Source organism: Theropithecus gelada, chromosome 9, assembly GCF_003255815.1.
Source record: "Theropithecus gelada isolate Dixy chromosome 9, Tgel_1.0, whole genome shotgun sequence".
Taxonomy (NCBI): domain Eukaryota; kingdom Metazoa; phylum Chordata; class Mammalia; order Primates; family Cercopithecidae; genus Theropithecus; species Theropithecus gelada.
Genome location: NC_037677.1, coordinates 118,611,270 through 118,637,324, shown reverse-complemented (window position 1 = coordinate 118,637,324; position 26,055 = coordinate 118,611,270). Strand labels below are relative to the sequence as shown.

At 47.3% G+C, this 26,055-nt stretch overlaps 1 protein-coding gene across 1 annotated transcript in view; it reads right to left on the bottom strand.

The window, feature by feature from the left end:
* TACC2 (transforming acidic coiled-coil containing protein 2) overlaps nucleotides 1–26,055 on the bottom strand; it is a 265,537-nt gene that overhangs the window by 189,894 nt on the left and 49,588 nt on the right. The window contains exon 3 of the mRNA XM_025396296.1: nucleotides 16,554–16,666. Within this exon, the coding sequence (XP_025252081.1) occupies nucleotides 16,554–16,666 (113 nt within the window). The remainder of the gene's footprint in view (nucleotides 1–16,553; nucleotides 16,667–26,055) is intronic.

The following is a 26,055-nucleotide window of genomic DNA, read 5'->3' as shown; positions in this document are numbered from 1 at the left end:
CCCGGGTTTACGCCATTCTCCTGCCTCAGCCTCCCGAGTAGCTGGGACTACAGGCGCCCGCCGCCTCGCCCGGCTAGTTTTTTGTATTTTTTAGTAGAGACGGGGTTTCACCGTGTTCGCCAGGATGGTCTCGATCTCCTGACCTCGTGATCCGCCCATCTCGGCCTCCCAAAGTGCTGGGATTACAGGCTTGAGCCACCGCGCCCGGCCGGTTTAATTTTTTTTTAAAGCACAAATAGGCTAAATGTAAAAGAATGGAAGAAGGGGAAGATGTACTATGCAAATAGGAATCAGGCTGTTGTCTATATTATTTAACACAAAGTAGATTTTGCAGCAAAAAATATTACAAGTATAAAGAAGATAATTTTATAATGATAAAGGATTCAATTTATCCATATAAATTCTAAAATTTTATACATTCTAAAATAAAGATTAAAAATTCTAAAATTTTTTATCTAATAACAGAGCTTCAAAACACAAGAAGCAAAAACTGGTAGAATTGAAAGGAGTAATGGACATATCCACAATTATAGTCTGGTATTTCCAAACCGCTCTCAATAATTGAACAAGTGGATAGAAAATCAGTGTGGATACAGATGATGTGAACAATGCTATAACCAACTTGACTTAATTAACACCTTTTAAACACTTTTTAGGCCGGGCGCGGTGGCTCAAGCCTGTAATCCCAGCACTTTGGGAGGCCGAGGCGGGTGGATCACGAGGTCAGGAGATCGAGACTGTCCTGGCTAACCCGGTGAAACCCCGTCTCTACTAAAAATACAAAAAACTAGCCGGGCGTGGTGGCCGGCGCCTGTAGTCTCAGCTACTTGGGAGGCTGAGGCGGGAGAATGGCGTGAACCGGGAGGCGGAGCTTGCAGTGAGCCGAGATCACCCCACTGCACTCCAGCCTGGGAGCACAGCAAGACTCCGTCTCAAAAAAAAAAAAACAAAAAAAACCACTTTTTAAATACCATCCAATAATAGCAAAATAACATTTTTTTCAAGTACAGATGGAACATGTACAAGGGAGACCATATTCTGTGCATAAATTTGAGACGATTCAAATTATACAAAGTATCCTATCTGGCTACAATGAAATTAAATTAGAAGTCAATAACAGAAAGATATCTGGGGCCGGGCGCGGTGGCTCAAGCCTGTAATCCCAGCACTTTGGGAGGCCGAGACGGGCGGATCACGAGGTCAGGAGATCGAGACCATCCTGGCTAACACGGTGAAACCCCGTCTCCACTAAAAAAATACAAAAAACTAGCCGGGCAATGTGGCGGGCGCCTGTAGTCCCAGCTACTCGGGAGGCTGAGGCAGGAGAATGGCGTAAACCCAGGAGGCGGAGCTTGCAGTGAGCTGAGATCCGGCCACTGCACTCCAGCCTGGGCAACAGAGCCAGACTCCGTCTCAAAAAAAAAAAAAAAAAAAATCTGTAAAATCCCCAACTATTTGGAAATAATAACACATCTCTGAATAGTCCATGAGTAAAAGAAGAAAGAAGGAAATTGTAAAGTATTTGAACAGAATGAAAATGAAAACAGAAATTATCATAATTTGTGGGATGCAGTTAAAACAAGTCTCAGAGTGACATTTATAGGACTAAAATGCCCATGTTTTAAAAAGGTCTCAAATCAATGATGCCAGCTTCTCACCTAATAAACTATAAAGACACTGGTCACACAACAATGTGATTATAACTGATACCACTTAATTGTACACTTAGAAATGGTTAGGATGGTAAATTTTATGTTCTGCCCTTTTACCACAATGAAAAACAATTTTAAAAATCAACAAGTGTCCGTGTATAAAAGCAGCCAGAGAGCAAAGCATGTATGCTGTTTGATTCCATTTATATGGAGTTCAAGAACTATTAAAACCTATCAATGGTGATAGAAGTCAGAATAGTTTTACTCTTGGAAAGGAGTATTGACTGGGAAGGAACAAGAGAGAACAATCTGGTATGATGAAAATGACCTAGATCTATAACTGGGTGTGATAATACAGGTGTATAGGAGTATAAGCATTCATCAAGCTCTCAAATTTAGACAACTCACGGTATGTATCTGATACCAATAAAAAAGGAATTAGAAAGAAACTACAGAGACACTAAAAAGAGAGTGATACCCAAGAATGTGGGAGGATGGAGGGAGGGGAATGGGTGGAACCTAAGGGGTTTTAAAGGCAGTGAAACTAATATAATGACGGATACATGACATCGTGCATTTGTCAAATCCATCAGAATGTACAACACAAACTGAACTTTAATGTAAACGACAGTAAGTCCTCAATGTTGTCCAGTGGTTCTTGGAAACTGCAACTTTGAGCAAACAGATGTAGAGTAGGCTCTCCAATAATGTGGTTTTGTTCAATGTAGTTTCAGTATAATGATGAGAAAAAAACTGGTCTCATTATACGTTATTTCATTTAAAATTGCAGTTTCTAAGAACCTATTAATGAGACTGAGAACTTACTGTATAGACTTTAGTTAATAATAATAATGTATCAATATTGGCCCATTAATTGAAACAAATATACCATATTAATGGGAGGTGTTAAAATAGGGGAAACTGTATGAAGTAGGGAAGGGTGCATGGGAACTCTTTTGTACTAGCTACACGATTTTTTGGTAACCTAAAACTGTTCTGAAAATAGTCCAGTTGTTGTTGTTTTGTTTTGAGACGGAGTCTTGCTCTGTAGCCCAGGCTGGAGTGCAGTGGTGTGATCTCGGCTCACAGCAAGCTCCGCCTCCCAGGTTCACACCATTCTCCTGCCTCAGCCTCCCAAGTAGCTGGGACTACAAGCGCCCCCCACCACGCCCAGCTAATTTTATGTATTTTTAGTAGAGACGGGGTTTCACCGTGTTTGCCAGGATGGTCTCGATGATCCACCCTTGACCTTGTGATCCACCCACCTCAGCCTCCCAAAGTGCTGGGATTACAGGCGTGAGCCACCGCGCCCAGCCATATTATTTTGAAAGCGCATATACATATATATAAGTTATACACACACACACACACACACACACACACATTTTGTTGTTGTTGTTTGAGACAGAGTCTCGCTCTGTAGCCCAAGCTGGAGTGCAGTGGCACGATCTCGGCTCACTCCAACCTCTCTGCCTCCTGGGTTCAAGTGATTCTCCTGCCTCGGCCTCCCAAGTAGCTGGGACCACAGGCATGCACCACCATGCCTAGCTAATTTTTGTATTTTTAGTAGAGACGGGGTCTCCCCATGTTGGCCAGGCTGGTCTCAAACTCCTGACCTCAAGTGATCCACCTGCCTCGGCCTCCCACAGTGCTGGGGTTACAAGAGTAGGCCACCACGCCCGGCCACACACACACATTTCTATAGGGGTGTGTGTGTGTATATATTATGATATATATAATTTATATATTATATATTATTTGTATGTTATTATATGTATAGTATATAATTTGCATGTTTTTTATAATATATATGCATACTTAATATACCACCTAACAAAATATAGCTATTTTACAGTCAATAAAGAAAGGAACTAGAAAAAAAAAAGAAGAGTGTGAGGAAAACACTAACATTTTGAAAGCCCTTGTCCACCTATGGTAGGGGCATTGGTGATTTTTTCCTCCCCACTCTGCACTCTTCCCTGTGTTCCAAGTTGCTACAATAAACGGGTATTATCTCATAATGGAAAAATACTCCTCTTCCCCTGTTGTTTAAAGCCTCAAATGCTCTATTGAAACCAGAGGAGCAGAAAACAAGACACACACCTAATTCAGCACATGATCTTCCTTTTCAGCCAGTGTCGAAAGTCAGGAGCTCCCTCCTCCTCTCCCTCCCACTCTCCTCTCTGTGTTTACTTCCTGCCAAAGATAAATAATGAGTCAGAAGCAGGACGAGGAGGGGCGGAGGCCGCTCTCGGCTCTGCCGGACACACCCTGGCTGGGCAGGAGCCTGGGAATTGATCTCAGCGTCCACCCAAGCTTGGAAGGAACAGAGCAGGCCGCCTGGGAAACACAGGGCTCGGTCCCTAACAGCTGGCCCCGGCCGATGCGCAAAACACAGCTCAGATCTTTCTGATTTTTCTTTTTTCTGCTAAGAACTGACCCTGTTTATAGGAAAATTAAATGTTAAGGATTGACCAAGATTCACTTTCTAATTATGGAGACCAGAACACAAATACCTGAAGACACCTGTAGGCCGGGCACGGTGACTCACGCCTGTAATCGCAGCACTTTGGGAGGCGGAGGCGGGTGGATCACAAGATCAGGAGATCGAGACCACCCTGGCTAACACAGTGAAACCCCGTCTCTACTAAAAAATACAAAAAACTAGCCGGGCGTGGTGGCGGGCGCCTGTAGTCCCAGCTGCTCGGGAGGCTGAGGCAGGAGAATGGCGTGAGCCTGGGAGGCGGAGCTTGCGGTGATCAGAGATGACGCCACTGCACTCCAGCCTGGGCAACAGAGCAAGACTCCGTCTCAGAAAAAAAAGAAAAAAGAAAAGAAAAAGACACCTGTGAGAGTTAGTTACGAGTCTGCGTTTCAGGTGAATCAAACCAGCCGGGGTTGTAGTCCCTACCCTGCCACTTTCTGTGTGACCCAAAACAATTTCCTTAACTTCTCTGAGCCCTGTTTTCCTCATATGGCCCCCCTGGGTCATCTACAGCTATCCACACAGAGCTGCCAGGTGAGGTGATGTGTGTAACCCTAGGCCCAACGCCCAGCCTGCAGCAGACCGATTCCACAAATGGCAGTGAAAGGGAGGAGTAAGAAACATCCTGGTCTTCCATTTAAAGCCCATTTAGTTCATTTTTTCAAACCATGTTTCTAAACCCTTCCCCATAGCTGCTGCTATCCACACCAAAGATATGTTTGTTCTAACTAGGAGTTTGTCTTCTGAAAAATCCAAGAGGTTGAGCTTAATATTATGCTACACCTCCTATCTCCCAGATGTAAAGAAGCTCTGGGCCAGGGGCAGTGGCTCACGCCTGTAATCCTAGCACTTAGGAGGCTGAGGCAGGTGGATCACCTGAGGTCGGGAGTTCGAGACCAGCCTGACCAATATGGAGAAACCCTGTCTCTACTAAAAAATTAAAAAAAAAAAAAAATTAGCCGGATGTGGTGGTTCACGCCTGTAATCCCAGCTACTCAGGAGGCTGAGGCAGGAGAATTGTTTGAACTTGGGAGGCAGAGGTTGTGGTGAACCAAGATCGCGCCATTGCACTCCAGCCTGGGCAACAAGAGTGAAACTCTACCTCAAAAAAAAAAAAAAAAAAAAGGCAGCAGCAGCTCTGAAATGTCGTAAAGTCTATGTGTCTAGTCCTTCTTAAATTCTGTTTCCTGTGGATCTACAATAAGGACAGCCGTTCTCTGCCTGGGACTGTCTTTTCCCCATAATCCTCTACTTCTACTCAGTTTTGAAGACCCAGCCCCAAGAAACCTCCCCTGGAGACCTCTCCTGGTTCTCCCCAGCAGAGCCAGCACCTGTCTCCCTGCCCCTGTGCTCCCAGAGAACCCCACCTAGGGCATTTAGCTTGTTCTAGAATTATTCATTTGCATGCCTTTCTCTAGACTGGACTGGACATCTTGCTCATCTTTGTACCTCTAGTCCAGCCCAGAGCTTGACCTATAGTGGGTAGTGGGCCCATGTTTATTAAATGGAGTAAGACACCTGCCCCCCAAAAAAGGCTGGGGTGATAAGGAGCTGGGCATGGAGCAGGAAATGAGCTATCCCTGAAGCAGAAAGGAGAACTCTGCTTTTCTCTCAGAGATGCCAGGCCCTCCTGGGATTCCCCCAGCACAAGCCCGGGTCTGTGATGGTCAGCACTTTGTCCTGCCAGCTTCACCTGGCGCCTGTAAGATTTCCTCCTGGAGCCCAGGTCTGTGGCCATGGAACTTAGCAGACACACCTGAGCCTAGTGTTTTGCACATCTCAGCACATGATCCTACCTGCCCAGTTGCTCAAGCCAAAGCTTCAGGAATCTTCCTCCATTCTTTTCTCCATCTTTCTTTCTTTTTTTTTTTTTTTTTTTTTTTTTGAGATGGAGTCTCTATCGCCCAGGCTGGAGTACAGTGGAGTGATTTTGGCTCACTGCAACCTCCTCCTCCTGGGTTCAAGTGATTCTCCTGCCTCAGCCTCCCAAGTAGCTAAGACTACAGGCATGCGCCACTACGCCCGGCTAATTTCTGTGTTTTTAGTAGAGACGGGGTTTCACCATGTTGGCCAGGCTGGTCTCAAACTCCTGACCTCAGGTGATCCGCCCACCTTGGCCTCCCAAAGTGCTGGGATTATAGGTGTGAGCCACCACACCTGGCTTCTTTTCTCCTTCCTTCTAAAGCCAATCTATCAGCAAGTCCTGGCATCTCTAGCTCCAAAATATCCAAAACATGGAAAGCTGCTCACATTTTCTCTGCCTTCACTGGTTATCATCTCAGTCCATGCACTCTCAGTGGGCCAAGACTATCCATGCACTCTCAGTGGGCCAAGACTATCCCCAGGTGGGGTGAAAATTGGTTGTTGAGAGGTGAAAAGAGCCTTAGATATTACAATAGTCTGTGGCCTCAAAGGCCATAGCACAGAAACATATACAGCATTCCTGTGGTACTGAACTTTCTCGGAGAGGGAAGGGCAATGGGGAATAAATGTCTCTAAGTTCCTTGCAGGCAGCCAGGAGTGAGTGGCAATAAAAACAAGCTTGAGAAACTCTGCCCTACTTCCAGGTACTACCACATTTTGCCTGGGGCTTTGCTTGGGGCTCTACCTGGGCCCCTTCTTTGACCACCTGGTCCCAGTCTTGCTTGCATCCTCAGCACCAGAAGGAAATCCAAGTTCCTCACCACGGCCTTTAGGGTCCAGGCTTAACTGATCAGGCCCCTGCCCACTTGGCCATCTCTCACTGCCTCAATGGTCACCGTTCCTCTAAAGCATTCTTTAGAGGATTCTAAAGAATTCTTCCTCCTTAAGCCCTTTGCAAGGCCTGTCCCTCCACCTGGAATGCCTGGTCCCCTAGGTCTTCCATGTCTGCCTCCTTTTTGTCATTCCAGACTCAATTCCTATATCACCTCCTTCTCTGGCCATCTAATCTAGTGATTCTCAAACCTTAGGGGTGCCAGAATCCCTGGGCTCGTTAAAACACACATCACTGGGCCCCACCCTGAGTTTCTGGTTCAGTGAGTGGGAGTGGGGTCAAAGTTTTGCATTTCTAACAAATCCCCAGGTGATGCTGGGGCCACCGGGTCAGAAACCCCACTTTGAGAACGACAGATCTAATCTAAAGCAGCCACTTTCCCTGTTACCCTCTAGCTTGACACCCTGCTGGGCATCTTTCAGAGCCTCCATACCACCCAAAAGTGTCTCTGTTCTATTTATTTCCTTGCTCGAAGTCTAACTCCTGAACTACAGTGTATTTATCCATCCGAGCAGACCCCCCTTGGTGTGTGATGCCAGCTGCATCCTCACCACCTAGCAGCAGGCACAGAATGGGTGCCCAAAAATACTCATTGAAAAAAAAAATAGAGGAGCGAATGGGAGAGGGGGCAATGAGTCTATGCGAATTATCCAAAGTGCAAACAAAAGTTAGCTATCCTTGTTGGCCTGGGGGTAAACCCTGGTCAGTGTCTCCCAAACTTGCTTTCTCATGAGAATTTCATGGGATTCTTATTACAAACACAGATGTAGGGGTCTTATCCCAAAGCTGCTGGCTCACTCTTCAAGGGGGCAGGAGGGTGTTCAGGACATGGGTACTTTAACTGATATCCCAGACAATTCTGATAAAGTGGTCCTGGTAATAGCTCACCATTCCTTAAATTTCTCTGCTCAGAAGAATCACCTGGGGTGCTTATTAAAATCACAGGTGGAGGCCAGGCGTGGTGGCTCATGCCTGTAATCCCAGCACTTTGGGAGGCCGAGGCGGGTGGATCACAAGGTCAGGAGTGCGAGACTAGCCTGACCAACATGGTGAAACCCCGTCTCTACTAAAAATACAAAAAAAAGAAAAAAAAAAAAATTAGCCGGGCGTGGTGGCGGGCGCCTGTAATCCCAGCTACTCAGGAGGCTGAGGCAGGAGAATGGCTTGAACCCGGAAGGTAGAGGTTGCAGTGAGCCGAGATCGCGCCACCGCACTCCATCATGGACACCAAGAACGAAACTCTGTCTCAAAAAACAGAAGAAAAACAACAACAACAACAACAACAGATGGGGCTGGGCACAGTGGCTCATGGATGACCTAGCTCCCGCTTTACGTCTCCCAGTATTTAATGTTGGATCTTTCTTTTGGGTTCTTGGTCCAGAACCTTAGCATCTTCTTGTCAATTGAAGAATCATGAGGTTCATAAACTTGGGGAGGAAAGCTTATTTCTTATAAAGAGTTGCAGCTGGCCGGGCGTGGTGGCTCATGCCTGTAAATCCCAGCACTTTGGGAGGCCAAGGCGGGTGGATCAGAAGGTCAAGAGATCGAGACTATCCTGGCCAACATGGTGAAACCCCGTCTTTACTAAAAATACAAAAATTAGCTGGGCATGGTGCCACGCACCTGTAGTCCCAGCTACTTGAGAGGCTGAGGCAGGAGAATCGCTTGAACCCGGGAGGTGGAGGTTGCAGTGAGCCAAGGTCGCGCCACCGCACTCCAGTCTAGCGACATAGTGAGACTCTGTCTCTAAATAAATAAATAAATAATAAAGGGTTGCAGCCTGCAGGCTGGCCATCCATCCCTCAGGGTGGGAAGTGACAGAAGCGCTTTTGCACTTTGCAGCAGAAGCCGAAGCAGGCACTCGAGGTAGGGAACCTTGAGACAAGAATTTATGCTGAACAGGCTAAGTAGACACATTCAACAGATTATAGGAGGAGCTATGAGTATTCATGAAGAAGGGTGTGCATTCATAGTAAGCAAACAGACATGTTACACCCCATGCTTACTTTGAGGTGGAGACAACATTTAAATGCATTAAAATTAGGCTCTATACATTAAAAGGTGACACAGAGGGCGTGAAGGCACTCAGGGAGCCGAACCACTCCATGGCGGGTGGTCTCTTATGTGGAAGGAATGCTGGTCAACTGTTGTGTCGAAACCAAAAAAGGGAAGGAGATCTGGTTGAAACCAGTGGTGGAACAAGTCTTTCAAAAGGGCTGGTTTGCTAGTTTCTGTTGAACCCTTAGGAAAGAAAGTCTAACATCGGCTAGTGAGTGAGCGGGTATGGGAAGGCTGTCTGACCTCCATCCTGTCAGGAGTGGGTATGGGAACGCTGTCTGACCTCCATCCTGTCAGGAGCGGGTATGGGAAGGCTGTCTGATCTCCATCCTGTCAGGGTTCCAAACTCAGTTTGTTGTTGTTGTTGTTGTTGTTGTTTTGTTTTGTTTTGAAACGGAGTTTCACTCTTGTTGCCCAGGCTGGAGTGCAATAGCGTGATCTTGGCTCACCTCAACCTCCACCTCCTGGGTTCAAGAGATTCTCCTGCCTCAGCCTCCCAAGTAGCTGGGATTACAGGCACCTGCCACCACACCCGGCTAATTTTTTATTTTTTTTATTATTATTATTTTTTTAGTAGAGATAGTGTTTCTCTATATTGGTCAGGCTGGTCTTGAACTCCCAACCTCAGGTGATCTGCCTGCCTCGGCCTCTCAAAGTGCTGGATTACAGGCGTGAACCACCGCGCCCGGCCAAACTTAGTTTTTAAGGCTTCTTTAGGATCCCTTTGGCCGAGAGGGAGTCTGTTCAGCCAGATGGAGGGCTTAGGATTTTCCTTTTCTTTGACTCCACCTCTTCTGCCCACACCCAGGTAGTCACCGGGTTCTGTGGGTTCCCCCTTGGGATTCCTTCCAGCCACTATTCCTCTACTGCAAGAATATCCCCTAGTGCCCCTTCCAGCCTCTACTCCTCCAGTGCACCAGTCAGTGCCCCTACCTTTATCTTTGGAACACTTTCCTGGTATGCATAAGCCCTTGTTTATTTTATTTTGTTTTATTTTTAATTTTATTTTATTTTTGAGACACAGTCTCACTCTTGTCGCCCAGCTGAAGTGCAGTGGCATGATATCAGCTCACTGCAATATCTGCCTCCCAGGTTCAAGGTATTCTCCTGCCTTAGCCTCTCCAGTAGCTGGGACTACAGGTGCGTGCCACCACGCCCGGCTAATTTTTGTATTTTTAGTAGAGACAGAGTTTCACCAGGTTGACCTGGCTGGTCTCAAACTCTTGACCTCACGTGATCCACCCGGCTTGGACTCCCAAAGTGCTGGGATTAAAGGTGTGAGTCACTGCGCCCAGCCCTTGTTTAAAAGCATACAAACCACAAAGCACTTCCTTAGCTTCCTGTTAACTTCAGGATAAAATCTCAACTCTCACCTGACTGACAGATTCTCCTCAACGTGGCGCCACTCTTCATATCTTGTTTTCAGTGAACGTCACCACCTCGGTCTGCACTCACTTCCTGCTCAGCCCTAAAGAGGTCCAGTTCAGGAATTCTGCCCCTACCTGGAATGACCTCTAGAGCCCGCCCTTTTCACTCTAGCTCCCTCCAGCCCTGCCAGGAGACCCTCCTTGTCCACTCCAGCTCTCAGGGAAGGCTTCTTCTGAGCCCCAACAGCACTGGGCTGAGGTGGTCACACAGCTGCGTGGCAGAAAGGAGCAGTCTTCATTGTGTGGTCCCTGGACCAGCAGCACTAATACCTGGGAACTTGTTGGAAATGCTCCTTCCCGCCTGGGCGCAGTGGCTCACACCTGTAATCCCAGCATTTTGGGAGGCCTAGGCAGGTGGATCACTTGAGGTCAGGAGTTCGAGACCAGCCTGGCCAACATGGTGAAACCCTGTCTCTACTAAAAATACAAAAATTAGCTAGGCATGGTGGTAAGCACCTGTAATCCCAGCTACTTGGGAGGCTGAGGCAGGAGAATTGCTAGAATCCAGGAGGCAGAGGTCGCAGTGAGCTGAGATCGCACCATTGCACTCCAGCCTGGGCGACAAGAGCGAAACTCCGTCTCAAAAAAAGAAAAAGGAAAAGAAATGCCCCTTCCCAGGCCTCACCACAGACCTGCTGTATCAGACTCTCTGGAGGCGAGGCCTAGCAATCTGTGTCTTTATCAGCCTTACAGGTGATCTTGGTGCCCACTCAAGTTTGAGAACCATCAGATAACAGCTAAAACTCCACTCTCCTTCATTCAGTGACAAAGTGAGACAGGGTATGGACGAGACTTGGCCCCTACCAGGACTCTACCAGACCTTGCATACCCCATCTGGTGCCATCCCCGCTGTCCAAGAGACCTTGAAGAAGCTAAGGTTAGCAGCATTCCACCATCATCTTACTCAAGGGAATTAACTCTATTGTCTGCATATGCACAAGTCCAGAAGAATCACCCATCTTCACCCATTGGCTCATTATAATACTAAAATTCCCACCCAGATGGGGCTAATCTGCCATTTTTGGGGTTTTGTTTTGTTTTATAAACTTTTATTTTAAGTTCAAGGGCACAAATGCAGGTTTGTTACATAGGTGAACTCGTGTCATGGGGGTGTGTTGTACAGATTATTTCATCACCCAGGTATTAAGCCTAGTACCCATTAGTTATTTTTCCTGATCCTGTCCCTCCTCCCTCCAATAGGCCCCAGTATGTGTTGTTCCCCTCTGTGTGTCTATGTGTTCTCATCAGTTAGCTCCCACTTATAAGTGAGAACATGCAGTGTTTGGTTTTCTGTTCCTGTGTTAGTTTACTAAGGATAATGACCTCCAGCTCTATCCATGTCCCTGCAAAAGACATGATCTCGTTCTTTTTTATGGCTCCATATCTGCCATTTTTTGATCATGCAATACATGACCTAATACGTTCTTTCACTGTGCCTGTGCACCCTGTGCTCTACCCCACACATGTAACGACGTTCCCATACCTCATGCTTATTCATGCCATGTCACCTTTTTTTTTTTTTTTTTTTTTTTGGAGACAGAGTCTGGCTCTGTCACCCAGGCTGGAGTGCAGTGGTGCGATCTCAGCTCACTGCAACCTCCACCTCCCAGGTTCAAGCAATTCTCCTGCCTCAGCCTCCGGAGGGTCTGGGACTACAGGCATATGCCACCACGCCCAGCTAAATTTTTGTATTTTAGTAGAGACAGGGTTTCACCGTGTTGCCCAGACTGGTCTCAAACTCCTAAACTCAGGCAATCCGCCCACCTCGGCCTCCCAAAGTGCTGGGATTACAGATGTGAGTGACCACGCCCAGTCCACCCTTCTTAAAACACCAAAAAGACCTGTCCTGGGGGAGCCAGTTGGAGAATTCTGCTCGGGCGTTATCTCCCTTGTGTTCAAACATAAGCCCCTCACAAAGCCTTGTTTGGGAAATTTGCTTGGTCTTGTGTCAATTACCATTGCCTGGGAGCCTAAGCACTGTGGTCAGTAACCAAAGGCGCCAGGAATTCAGCTAGGAATCACTGAAGGTCACTCCCTGCCTGATTCTTACTCCCTGAGAAAAGCCAATCATCTCGAAACACTGCCCTTAGCCTTTTTTGGAAGAAGGAGCAAGTATGACATGGAAGCACAGGAAATGGCCAATGTCCAATGATTTTTGACCTACGTAAACGGTAATTTCCTTGGTACAACCTAATATTAATAGCTCCATTATCTGGCAAAAAGTTGTATGACAAAATTGGTTGTGTCTTAAGGATCTAAAAGGAGAAAGCTGCTCAGTCCCTGGTTGGTGATATCCAAGGAGGGCGGACCAGGGACCAGTCCAGACTGGGCATCAGCTGTACTGGTACCTCAGCTGTACTGGTGTGGAGACTACTGAGCAGAAAGAGATGCTACTGGGGTTGAGCTTCACCCTAGGAGGCTGGGATCATTCTTCCTCAAGAACCCAGGGACCTGTGCAGGGATGGTCATCAGGGAGGCAACTCCCAGACTCCGGGCGGTTGAACTATGCTGGGTTAAGTTACAACAGCGCCACCACGTGGCAACCAGAAAGCAAGGCAGTTGAACTGATGGGACCCCGCATTCTTCCTATTGAAGAACTTACCTGCTCTGGGGATGAGTAAACCCCATGTTCTAGCATAATTCAGAGACAGGGAAGAGCCTCGAGGAGAAACAATGGACTTTCTACCTCTAAGGTAGATTACATCATGCTCCAAGCCTCAGTTTCCTCATATGTAGAGTGGAGATAATGCCTGGGCAGAGGGGCAATCTTTGGAAATATTCACATATGCATTCTCCCTATATTCTTCCCTTACTCCATGCCCAGCAGGTGGCCACTGCAGCGTTTTTCCAAGTAGAAAACAGAGAGTTGCAGGTGAATGGCTCTTCCCACCTGTTTTAAAAACTTACATCCTTTGAAAAGAAAATGCTGGTTGTTCAATGAGGCCAAGGGACAGATGCCTCAAGGCCAATGCACCTGAGAGTGGAGAGAAAGGGCCCTGAACATTGGGGAACCTCTGAGAGTCCCTCTCTACTTCCAGACCATGTCCTCGGGTTCAGAGGGGAAATGAGCAGGGAGGTTGCTCAAGAAAGTGGCCATGGGGCTCCCAAAGCCTCACCAAAGATTTCCTCCTGCCTACAGTGGCAGAGAAGCAGCACAGTCCCTCAGCTGGAGGGGCAGTGTGGTCACTGGCATCACAGGGAAGGTTCTGGGGTTGGGGAGGAAATGGATGATGGCCTCAATGCACCAGGCTCTGGAGAGGGGAGTCCCAAGGATGGCTGCCCTGGGTGATATGGTTTGGCTGTGTCCCCACCCAAATCTCATCTTGAATTCCCAAGTGTTGCGGGAGGGACCTGGGGGGAGGTGATTGAATCATGGGGGCAAGTCTTTCCTGTGCTGTTCTTGTGATAGTGAGTGGGTCTCACGAGATCTGATGGTTTTAAAAACAGGAGTTTCCCTGCACAAGCTCTATTCTCTTTGCCTGCTGCCATCCACATAAGATGTGACTTACTCCTCCTTGCCTTCTGCCATGATTGGGAGGCTTCCCCAGCCATGTAGAACTGTGAGTTCTTCATTAAGCCTCTTTTCTTTGTAAATTGCCCAGTCTTGGGTATGTCTTTACCAGCAGTGTGAAAACAGACTAATACACTGGGCATACCCACCAGCCCAGCAGAGTAAGGACTCAGGATCAGAACTGAATAGGTTTTAAAAAAATGCAATGATCTATGGCACACACAGAGCATTTGGCATAGGGTCTGGCACCAATATGCGAAATGAACGATAAATACTCTTTATCCTTGTTGGTGACACCAAGGACGGGTAACTCACTGAAACTGCACACAGGAGCCCTGCTCAGTCAGGAGCGATGGACTCACTGTCACCCCTTGCAGAGTAGGAGGGCCTGTTCCTTCTCGATAGATGATTTCTGAGTTAGTACAGGGCCCTGCACTGTAGACACACACACATTTATGGAGGAGAATCATGTTTTCAATTGTGAACAGGAAGCTGCTTTTTTGAGTGTGCTCTTGGAAGGCACCTCGTTTTTTTTTTTGTTTTTTTTTTTTTTTGAGATGGAGTCTCACTCTGTCGCCCAGGCTGGAGTGCAATGGTGAGATCTCAGCTCACTGCAACCTCCCCCTCCCGAGTCAAGCGATTCTCCTGCCTCAGCCTCCTGGGTAGCTGGGACTACAGGCGCACGCCATCACACCTGGTTAATTTATGTATTTTCAGTAGAGACGGGGTTTCACCATGTTGGCCAGGGTGGTCTGGATCTCCTGACCTCGTGATCCACCCGCCTCAGCCTGCCAAAGTGCTGGGATTACAGGCACCTCTTTTATGCTCAATTTGCATGCCAATGAGAGGCAATTCTTCAAGGGAAAAATAATAATCGACTAAAGCCGGGGAACAAGCAAGAAAAGACATTTGAGCTGCTGCTACTCTTCAGTCCAGCTGTGACACAGGCCTCGAGCAATTCCCAGGCTTCTTAGGAGATCCCGGGACCTCACCAAGAGGGAAAGAGAAGAGCTGGGCCCTGGGCCTTAGCCAGAGTGGCTTCACTTGTGTGGGATTCCAGAAAAGACAAATCCATTCACTAGTTCCATAGTCATCCACAGCCAAGTTAGAGGTCTCAGTAGAATCAAAGACTGAGACCTTTGTCCTGTGACCCTGATGAAAAGTTCATGGAAATGGAACAGCCACGGGGGTCTGGGGAGGTACAGGAGGCACCATCTTCAGCAGAGAATACAGACCAAAGGTGCTGTTCGAGGCATCATTCTGATTCCCTCAGCAAAAAACACTCTGCCCCATCTGATTGCCATTTCCCTAAATAAATCCAAAGCTCCTGCCAAGATGCCCCAACTACTTCCTCTGGAAAGCCACATAGCCCAAGCCACCCAGAAAACGATGCCCCAGGCATGGAAATTCCTGCCACCAGGGGTTGCTCTTATTTACCCAAAGCAAAAAAAAAAAAAAAAAGTCACTTTGAGTCTCAAGGTTTTGCAAAGCTGTGAAGTAGCATGTGAGCCAAAGTTCCATTGTCTATGACAGGGGCCTATCATTCAATTTGGCATTTTTGTTCCATAGAGTTCCTGTTCATTTGTTTCCCTTAGGGCCCGTCATGATAGACTCCTGGGAGCTGGGTTCCAATTGTTCAGGGTTTTTCTGACCAAATTCACAGCCTGTTTGTGAGTTGAACCCACAAGCAGTTATTAAGTGCCCCCAGCGTGCCTGGCCTGTGTCCATGCTGGACACCAGGTGCTCGAGTCTGCTGGACTACTGCTTGCATCCCCTAAAACTATGAGTGTGGGGCCAACAGGGGGAGAGGCCCAGGAGAGAGCCCCGGTAGGGAGCCCTAGGGCCTGGCTGTGGCTCTTAACAAGAGTCAGTGACCAGCCAGGCATGGTGGTTCACGCCTATAATCCAGCACTTTGGGAAGCTGAGGTGGGTGGATCACCTAAGGTCAGGAGTTAGAGACCAGCCTGGCCAATATGGTGAAATCCCGTCTCTACTAAAAATACAAAAAATAGCTGGGCATGCTGGCGGACGCCTGTAATCCCAGCTACTCGGAAGGCTGAAGCAGGAGAATCACTTGAATCCAGGAGGCAGAGGTTGCAGTGAGCCGAGACCGTGCCACTGCACTCCAGCCTGGATGAGACTCCATCTCAAAAAAAAAGGCAGTGACTGATGGGCCACCACATCCCACTGCCACAGTTGGTTTCTGGGATTCATCCACCAGCCTCCCTGGGACGAAGGGCTTGGGTGGCTTTGGTAATTGTGTTCTCAGTCCTCTGTTTCATGGTCCAGTGCCCGCAACAGCCACCACACTGGGATACAGACTCCACTTAGCCACAGATTAGACACTGATAAACCCCTGGGAACCCTTGATGTTTTCCATTTTAAGTTCTGACAATGAAGATACTCTGGAGTGTGGCTGGAATGGAAGTCCATAATTACTAATTTCATCTTTGGGCAGGAAATCAGGATGAACTTTTCAATCATGCAGGCCTAGCCAGTCACAGAGAGGTCTGTGAACCACTGCTTGGAACGTCTCACCACTGGGGACGATATCGTGGGTTTAAGCGTCCAGTTTCCAAAGCAAATGGGGCAAAGCTAATGCTGGAGCAGGCAATGAGCAGGGCAGGCCTTGGGCTGCATCAGTCCTCCAGAGCTGGCCTCCTACCTGGATGCGTCTCTGTGGTCAGGGCTTCCAGGCGTGTCCTGCTGCTTCCTTTTTATATTCTGACTATTCCCCGGTGGCTGTGTGGACCTTGGAGTCTGAGCTGATGAAGTCCTCTGAGCCAGGAGAAAGAGAAATTGGAAAGGAAATCAGATAGGAGTCTCTGAAAACAGAAAAACATTTATCAACAGAGCCCCCACCACAGCATTCAAGATAAGGTCGTTCACTTGCTCTGCCATCCAACGAAGCACCTACTACGTGTGGCACTGAGCTAGGCCTTGAGGACATATAGGGAGCAAAGCAAAGGTAGCTGCTGCTCTCATCCAGTGGGGAAGAAACAAAGTCAAACAAGCAGTAGCAGTTCCAACTGAATGCTTTAGTAGAAAACCAAAACTGGGGACACCTGCCACACTTTGGGGTCACTAGATCCCTAGGAGACGTGGAGCCATTTAAACTAAGACTTGAAAGTGTCCAATTTGTTTGCGGCACTCCTGAGATGGAAACACACTTTCCTCCCTCCACACCAATGGCTTCACATACCAGAATTCAGCTGGAAACCTAGGGAAAAAAACTAACTGGAAGAAGAAAATGACGAACCCTTAGAAATCCGGACCCAACCACTTGGGATCCTAACCCCTCTGAGAGTTGGCCACCTTTTCTTTCACTCCAGGATAAGCCTGTCCACTGATTAGTGGATTTGTTGTTGTTCTTTTTATAAACCATATTCCTACAGACTAGCTGATTTTTTAAAACCAGAATGCAAAAATATAAGGCTCAGTCAAAACTTTAAATCATAGGACAGAAATGAGATTTTAAAAAAAAAACCTCATTTAAATGATGCTATTTTTGTGTAATATAAAAATCAGAAGAAGGGGAACGGCTTCTGTAAGCCCCAAGCCATATTTCCCAAAGCAGTGACTGTCTTTCATTTTGTTTCCCCAGCCGTGACCCTGTGCCCCCACCCCAAACAACACGCACCCCTCGTTCTGGGATGAGGTCTGCCTTCTTTTAAGAACAGTTCCACCCATACCCTCCATCCCTGAGGTTCTCATGGAAAATGCCAGTCATAGTGCCCCATGTCCCTGCCCACTGGAGTGTACATGAGACTCAGGCCAAGCCAGGATCTTCTATGGGATTCCCTGAAGAACCAGGGCAGTTCTGGTGGGGGCGTCTACAGAAGGTGAGTGCGGGAGTCACCTGCAGCCTAGTTTCCAGCTGTGGTGGAAGAAGCCGCCACAGCAAGAGACGGCAGAGCTTGAAGGCAGAGAAAAGCCGAGATGCCAGGCAGAGGGAGCAGCCCCGCTGGGGCCAAAGCCTCATTCTGCCCTAGCCATCTGGGGGCTCTATGATGAGGCCGCATGCATTGCCCTTTTCACCTTAGTGGGTACAAGCTGAATTTCTGTCACTAGCAACTAAGAGTGCATTCCCCAGTCCACCTCTCATCCAGATGAGCTGCACCAGATCAGCTTGGAGGAAAACAAAGTATTCCCTGGTCAAACACCTTTGACAAGTGCTACATAATATAGGCCTCTTTTAGAAATTCACAACGCACATTAACATAGTCAAGATTCTGAGTTCTACAGCAGAATAACTTACCGAATTTTAACTCAGAGTTCGCCAGAATTTCTTGACCACAGGACTCTTTGTTTATGTACCACAGTTTAACATCTTATAGAACTCGTGTTACGTGGAACACACATTGGAAGACAGCACAAGACCTCATTTCTTTCTAGCTTGCTTAAATCTAGCAGATAGTGCAAATCTGTAGGACAGACATTCCCTAGCCCATGGGCACCTTTGTGAAAATCAAAAGGTGGCACTCTTCTGGGCGAAATGCATGGCCTGGAAGCAGACAATGCCATTGTGTGAATTAGAAACAGCTTCCACAGCCAGGTGCGGTGGCTCATGCATGCGATCCCAGCACTTTGGGAAGCAGAGGTGGGAAGATTGCTTGAGCCCAGGAGTTCAAGACCAGCCTGGACAACATGGTGAAACCCATCTCTACAAAACAGAAACATAAACAAACAGGGAACAGGAAAAGAAAGGAAGAGGGAGAGAGGGAGGCAAGGAGAGAGGGTAGGAGGGAAGGAAGGGAGGGACGGAGGGAGGGAGGGAGGGAGGGAGGGAGGGAGGAAGGAAGGAAGGAAGGAAGGAAGGAAGGAAGGAAGGAAGGAAGGAAGGGGAAGAGAAAAAAATAAGGCTCCTTTCCTCCCCTTACATTGCTCACGGTCTAGGGAGACTGACCCCAGTCCCATGGCTGCAGGGGTATGACCACAGAGGGCACCCAAGGAGGATAGTAGGTATGGCTCCTGCCTGGAGGTGAAGCAGACAGCCCCCAAGGAAGGGAGGGTTCCCACCCATCAAACTCTACCAACCTCTAGCCTATGGATTTTGTAAATTAATCCTGGCATTTCTGCAGGACATGTGAAAGCAAATCATCTGCCTAGTCTGTACCTGGAGACTTCTTGAGACCGTCAGACTTGTTGGATGGGCTGTAGTCTTTGACCTTCAGACACCAGCCCGAAGCGCAAGCTAGCTTTGGCTAGGGTTCCCCTACCTGGTGCATTTCTCTGAGTGGCTGGCTATCTGTGTTCATCCCATTGTGTCCAAAGGTAAAACATAAAGATGCTTCATCTCTCAGGCACCCATGCATTCTAGTGCTAACGTGAATACTACAATGCAAAAATGTTCCTTCATTTTAGCTGAAAGACAGAATGTGGGGGGAAATAAAACAACAGCAATAAATGTTCCTGTTACTGAGCACTTACTAAGGCCAGGCACTGGGCCAGTATCTTTCCATGAACTATGTCATTGAATTTGCACAACTGTCTTAAGAGAAAGATGGATATTTGTGTCCCTGTTTTAGAGCTGAGGCTTTGAGAGGTTTAGTAACTGGGCCAAGACCACACAGCAGTGGAATCTAGACATAACCGATTATCTCTGATCCCAGAACCAGGACAGGGCGTCTCCGTTTGATCCCCTCCATGGGGCGGTGTCAAAGGAGGCAGAGAGAGCTGGGGATGATTCCTCACACAAGAGGGGGCTGCTGACCCAGGGTTGGCTTGACCTCCTTGCTGGCTGAGCCATTCCCTTAATGAGTGCCCCTGCCCTGCCCCAGGGACCCCAGCCTCTTGATCTGTGCATCCAAGAAGACAATCATCCCCATAGGACAATGTCAAGACCATGGAAACTTTAAATCACCTTATAAGTTCACACTCTATAATTCTCATTTTCAGAGAAAGATTATTATTATTATTATTATTATTTTTTTTTGAGACAGAGTCTCGCTCTGTTGCTCAGGCTGGAGTACAGTGGCACCATCTCGGCTCACTGCAACCTCCACCTCCCGGGTTCAAGTGATTCTCCTGCCTCAGCCTCCCAAGTAGCTGGGACTACAGGCGCCTGTCACCACACCCAGCTAATTTCTTTTTGTATTTTTAGTAGAGACGGGGTTTCACCATGTTGACCAGGCTGGTCTCAAACTCCTGACCTTGTGATCTGCCCACCTCAGCCTCCCAAAGTGCTGGAATTACAGGTGCCACCGCACCCAGCCAAGACTCTTTATCTATAAATTATAAACCTTTAGATGCATGATTCTCACATTTTACTATAATAACTCAAGATTAACAATACAGAGTGGGTGGCATTTTTAATCAGGGTCCTGCATTTTTGAAATTTTAACCCAATTCCTACTTGTCTGACTGCCATGCAAACCTCAGCTCCTAACACCTGAGGCCAGGCCCCCCTTTCAATCACCAGATGACCTACAGTAAAATATTCTGCAAATAATTTAACAGATAAATCTCGTGCCCAGTATTCCATGAGCAAAATTTCTTTAAAGTAATTCTGGAAAGAAGACGAATAATAGCCCAGACAGATGCAAACAACAGATGGCGTAAGGAGACAGATCTTTGCTCCGAGTCCGGGGAAGAAAGGGACCACGGGCTGCATCTCCTCAGGCAGACGGACTATAACAAGGGCTTGGATTTGTCTTTGAAGAAGAAAAAAAAAAGCAGGCCTCTCTCCCTTTTCAGCTCCACTTCTCTTTCTTTTTTTAAAAAAAATTATTTTATTATTATTTATTATTATTATTATTTTTTGAGGCGGAGTCTCACTCTGTCGCTCAGGCTGGAGTGCAACGGTGCGATCCCGGCTCACTGCAACCTCTGCCTCTCGGGTTCAAGTGATTCTCCTACCTCAGCTTCCTGAGTGGCTGGGATTACAGGCACGCACCACCACGCCCAGATACTTTTTTGTATTTTTAGTAGAGATGGGGTTTCGCCATATTGGCCAAGCTGGTCTCGATCTCCTGACGTTGTGATCCACCTGCCTCAGCCTCCCAAAGTGCTGGGATTACAGGCATGAGCCACGGCGCCCAGCCCACTTCTTTTTCTAATAGAAAGCTAACCTGCAAGAATGACACTAGTTCTCCCCAACAGAAACATATCTGGATGGAGTTAAAAGCGACAAAACTCTGTGTGTGAATGGCACATGGCACTTTTCAAAGCTCTTTGACATCCATCTGATTCTTACAAAATCCCCGTGAGCTATACTGGGCAGGTAAAATCATGTTTTCCATTTTCCAGATAAGAAACAGAGAGGCTTGCCTTCTGCCGTCTGCAGGTCTCCCACCTTGAAGTCCAATGCTCTTTCCACAAGAATACTGACACCCAACATTTACATAGCACTCTTTCTGCTACAACAACAGCAACCTAATTATTATGAACACTTTCTATGTGCCAAGTACTGCTCTTTCAAGTGTTTTACATATTTAAACTCATTCAATCCTTAGAGCCCGATGTTACAGCTAAGAATACTGGGCACAGAGAGGTTAAGCCACTTGCCCAAGGTCACACAGCTTGGAAGTGGTGGAGCCAGGATTTGGACCAGGATGGTTTGGCTCCAGAGTCTGTGCTCTTGTCCCTGCCTTATGCTGCTTCGCCATACAGTGGAATTCATTGCTTTATGGTCACTGCCATTTTGCTGCCACGCTCCAAGGAACTATAGCAATTGAACATTTGAGAATAATGTGGTATAGAAGCCTAGATTTCATGCCCAGAATAGCACCTGGCACAGAAGAGGCAGTCCATAAATATTTGTTGAATGTATGAAAAATAGATTATTCTTATTTAGTCTGGTGGTCACATCTGCAAATCGAAGGACATACCCTCAGCTCTGGGAGCTCTCTCTTTTGCCACATTTCCTAGTGTGTTTGAATCCCCCTTCCTGTTCCGCATCTTAGAGATAGTCTTAAGCTCTACTGCTTACTGGATTCCAAAGGACCTGTGTGTCAGCAGGCGTCACTGCAAAACAGCATGCATTTCTAAAGTTACTCTTTACACTTCCAAATCACAGCCTGGAAAAACAATTGGCAAGCCTTACAGGACACGTGGACTTGCCCAGTTGCTTCTTCAAATCTTTCCTTTGCTGCCATTGCTTGAGTAAACAAACAGTCTTTCGTTGGCTCTGGAACACTCCAGAGCCTGGAGTCTATTTTAAAGCAATCTTTAAACATTTACAGCAATTTTCCAGTCCTAAAAAATATACTTTGTAAGGAGCTAAAGCATTTCGCCATCAAAAAAAAAAAAAAAATTCCACTTACCTCTTAAATGCTCCATCACTCTAGACCACTGCCCACTGGTCATGCCAATAGAGTTAATTAAACCATGCTTAATTAACATGGTTAGATCATGACCACAGTGTCTGCCCGAGTCGCCCCCTCTTTGAACAAGCTCCTTGGGAGCAGCCTGACTGCAGGTGAATGCTGGGAAGTAGACCAAAGGTCATCCCCATGGCATTAGGAATCAGATTTCAGAAACAACTGCCAGGCTGGCCAAATATGGAGGACGAACACATGCTCTGTGCTAGAGCCAGCCGGCTGCCCATCTTCCCTGTGAAGGGAAGGCAAATTCTCACACCAGTTCTGCTAGATCATCCCACATGTTTCTTCACCTCCAAGGGGGCACAAAAGATTGACGAATACAGGTTGCAGAGGACACCTCCGCCTAACCTAGCAGGCACTCTGTCAGGCCAACGAGTGAAAGGCTGCCAGGGTGGAATTTCAGCGTTCTGCAAACAGAATGTTTTCTGATGTGATACATCATGATAGAGCAGAATAATTGAATAAGCTTCGAAGTCTGAGAGAGCTGGATTTGAGTCCTCACCCTTCCTTTAACAGATGGAAAACAGAATAGAGTTTGACGGGTGTTTTGATGATTATTCCTCATGAATAGTAAGGGCTGAGTCTAGGTTCTGGGTAGACACTGATGACTAAAACAGGCATGGTGTAAAATGTCAACTTTAGGAGAAGCTGGGGAAGCATCTGTATGGGAGTTCTCCGTACAATCTTTGCAACTTTTCTGTAAATCTCAAAATATTCTAAAGTAAAAAGTTGGCCAGGCACGGTGGCTCATGCCTGTAATTGGTCAGAAAACCCAAATCCATGTGCCCTTGGTCAGATCAGTTCCTCTCTCCAAGCCTCTCTCCAGCACTTTGGGAGGCCAAGGGGGGCAGATTACTTGAGGTCAGGAGTTCAAAACCAGCCTGGCCAACATGGCGAAACCTTGTCTCTACTAAAAGTACAAAAATTAGCCAGGTGTGGTGGCAGGCACCTGTAGTCCCAGCTACTCAGGAGGCTGAAACACAAGAATCACTTGAACCTGGGAGGTGGAAGTTGCAGTAAGCCAAGATTGCACGCTGCACTTCAGTCTGGGCAACAGAAAGAGAGGACAGAGAGAGGAGAGAGGAGAGAGAGAAGCTAAATTATAAAAAGAGAGACATGGTTCCTACTACTCTCATGGAATTTTGAATTTAGTGAATAAATGAGTGATATTTAATAAACAATATCTGCCTTCCCTTCCTCAGAAGTATTTGGGTCACAAGTGGTGGCCATTACCCTAAAAGGACTCAGGAACCTCAAAGATTTAAGAGGTGACATGTTCTGATGTCTTTAGTCTGTAGGGGGCAGACTAAAGGCTTCAAAACCATACCCAATATTGATGACCTGTATGTATTTAATATTTTAGAAACAATATGATTTAAAGAGAATTGGATGAGGTCAGAAAACCCAAATCCATGTGCCCTTGGTCAGATCAGTTCCTCTCTCCAAGCCTCTCTATCTCTCCGTCAACAAACGGACCCCAATCTCTGCCCTTCCCTACCTCAGTGGGTGACAGGAATGCCTTGTAAACAACAACTGTACAAATAAAAGGGAGAGTCTCTTTATTCAAAGAGCTGGGCATGTCAGGATGGCCTATACCGTGCTGCGATGTTTACCTCATTATACCTACAGTGCAGACATAAACCTTCCTTCCTTTGGCCCTCTAGAATCCCCGTATCCACTCATTTTCATGCTAGAGCAGCGTGAGGTTTACTTTAAGAATGAGCGGGCAGGAAGCTGTGTGCAATTGTCCTGAAACCCAAGCTTTACTGCTTGTTTAGCTGTAAGTCTTTGGGTTCTACACCTCCAGTACCATATCTGTAGAATGGGGGTCATAACTGCAGCGTTGTTCTGAAGGTTAAATAAAGGACAAGGCTAGACCATCATAGACATTGTACATGCTGGTTGTTATTGTATAAAGAAGAAACAGATTCAAAACTCATTCATGAAGCGCCCCAGTGGCTATCTCAGCTTAAAGCAAAAGCAGTTAATCAGAAGTTCAGGTTGGGCACAGTGGCTCAAGCATGTAATCCCAGCTCTTCGCGAGGCTGAGGCAGGTGGATCACCTGAGGTCAGGAGTTCGAGACCAGCCTGGCCAACATGGTGAAACCCTATCTCTACTAAAAATACAAAAATTAGCTGGGTGTGGTGGCAGGGACCTGTAATTCCAGCTACCTGGGAGGCTGAGGCAGGACAATCGCTTGAACCCAGGAGGCAGAGATTGCAGTGAGCTGAGACTATGCCACTGAACTCCAGCCTGGGCGACACAGTGAGACTCTGTCTCAAAAAGAAGAAAAAAAAAGAACAGCAGTTCAGTTCCCCAGCTCCTCCCCAAATTAACATTTTACACATTTATTCAGAAGATGCATCTGACCAAAACCTGGAGCCTTGCCATTTACACACTTGAGTAATTACGCCAGTGAAAACTCCGGGCTCGGGGAACACCACAGCAGGGGCTGTGGGAGCAGACAGGTGACAGTAAAGAAACTCTCTGCTGTCAAGGCCGGGTGCTGGGGCTCACACCTGTAATCCTAGCACTTTGGGAGGCCAAGGTGGGCGGATTGCCTGAACTCAGGAGTTTGAGACTGAGCTCAGGGCAACATGGTGAAACCCTGTCTCCACTAAAATACAAAAAATTAGCCAGGGGTGGTGGTACGTGCCTGTAATCCCAGCTACTCAGGAGGCTGAAACAGGAGAATTGCTTGAACCCAGGAGGCAGAGGTTGTAGTGAGCCAAGATCACACCATTGCACTCCAGCCTGGGCGACAGAGCAGGACTCCATCTCATTACCAAAAAAAAAAGAAAGAAAGAAAGAAAGGAAACTCTCTGCTGTCATGAAGATTGAATTAATTCTTGCTGCTTAATTTGCTCTTTGCTCAACTTCTTTCACATTAAACACAATTAAAGCAGCCCAGATGCCCACCTGCAGCCTGTGGAGTATCGGGAAATGCTGCCTGTCCTGCACCGGCTGATGCTGCTATAATGCTGAGTTCCTTGAGTTCCTCAAGAGCTAAAGAAGGAACCTTCAAGTTAACCTTAGAGCACCAAGCATAGCTTTACACAAGATGTGCACATGTACATGGCACTTTCCTCTGTCAAGCAAAGTAACAATAACCACACAGGGCCTGAGCAACAGACAACCTCAGCCTTTCTTGATGACCAGACCCTGGGGACGGCTCGCATACACAGATTCTCCTGTCCTCCCGGTCCTCTGTTCCTCAGATGTCCACAGTGCTGAGGTCTCCTTCAGGAGCAAACTTCATCCAGGCCACATCTTGTACACAGAGCAGGGACCCGACCGGGGGAGACCTGCCCACGCTGGGGGAGGCGTGCCTGCTGAGCTGGCTCTAGGTCCTTCTGATGTCGCCTACTTCCTGCTCATCTGCAGCTCTGAGCTCAAACATCAGATCCCCAGGAGTGCCTTCTCTGACACCCAGGCTAGGTCTGGGGTCTGTGCACCTGTCTTCTTGCTTCATAGCATTGATCACAGTTTCTAGAGTTGAAAATTATGTTTTTTAGGACTTGCTACAGAAACACCCAGACAACAGAAGTGTTAGAATGGAGTTACTGAATGATGGTATATTTTCAAGTCAGATCATTCTAATGATAGGATTGAATGTCTTTTCTTCCTCCCCACACGGTCAGAGCCATAGATGGGAATCATGACAGTCGCACGGCCAAGGGCAACTCCAGAAAGCGGTAATGCAGGGGTTAGGGTTGCCCTTCCCTTCTGAAATCCACATGTGTGGAGCTTGGAGCCCGGGTGTCCCCTGTAGGGCTCTCCAGAACTGAACAACTGTGAAGCCCACCTTCAGCATTTGGGGCTGTGGGCTGGCATGGCCCTTA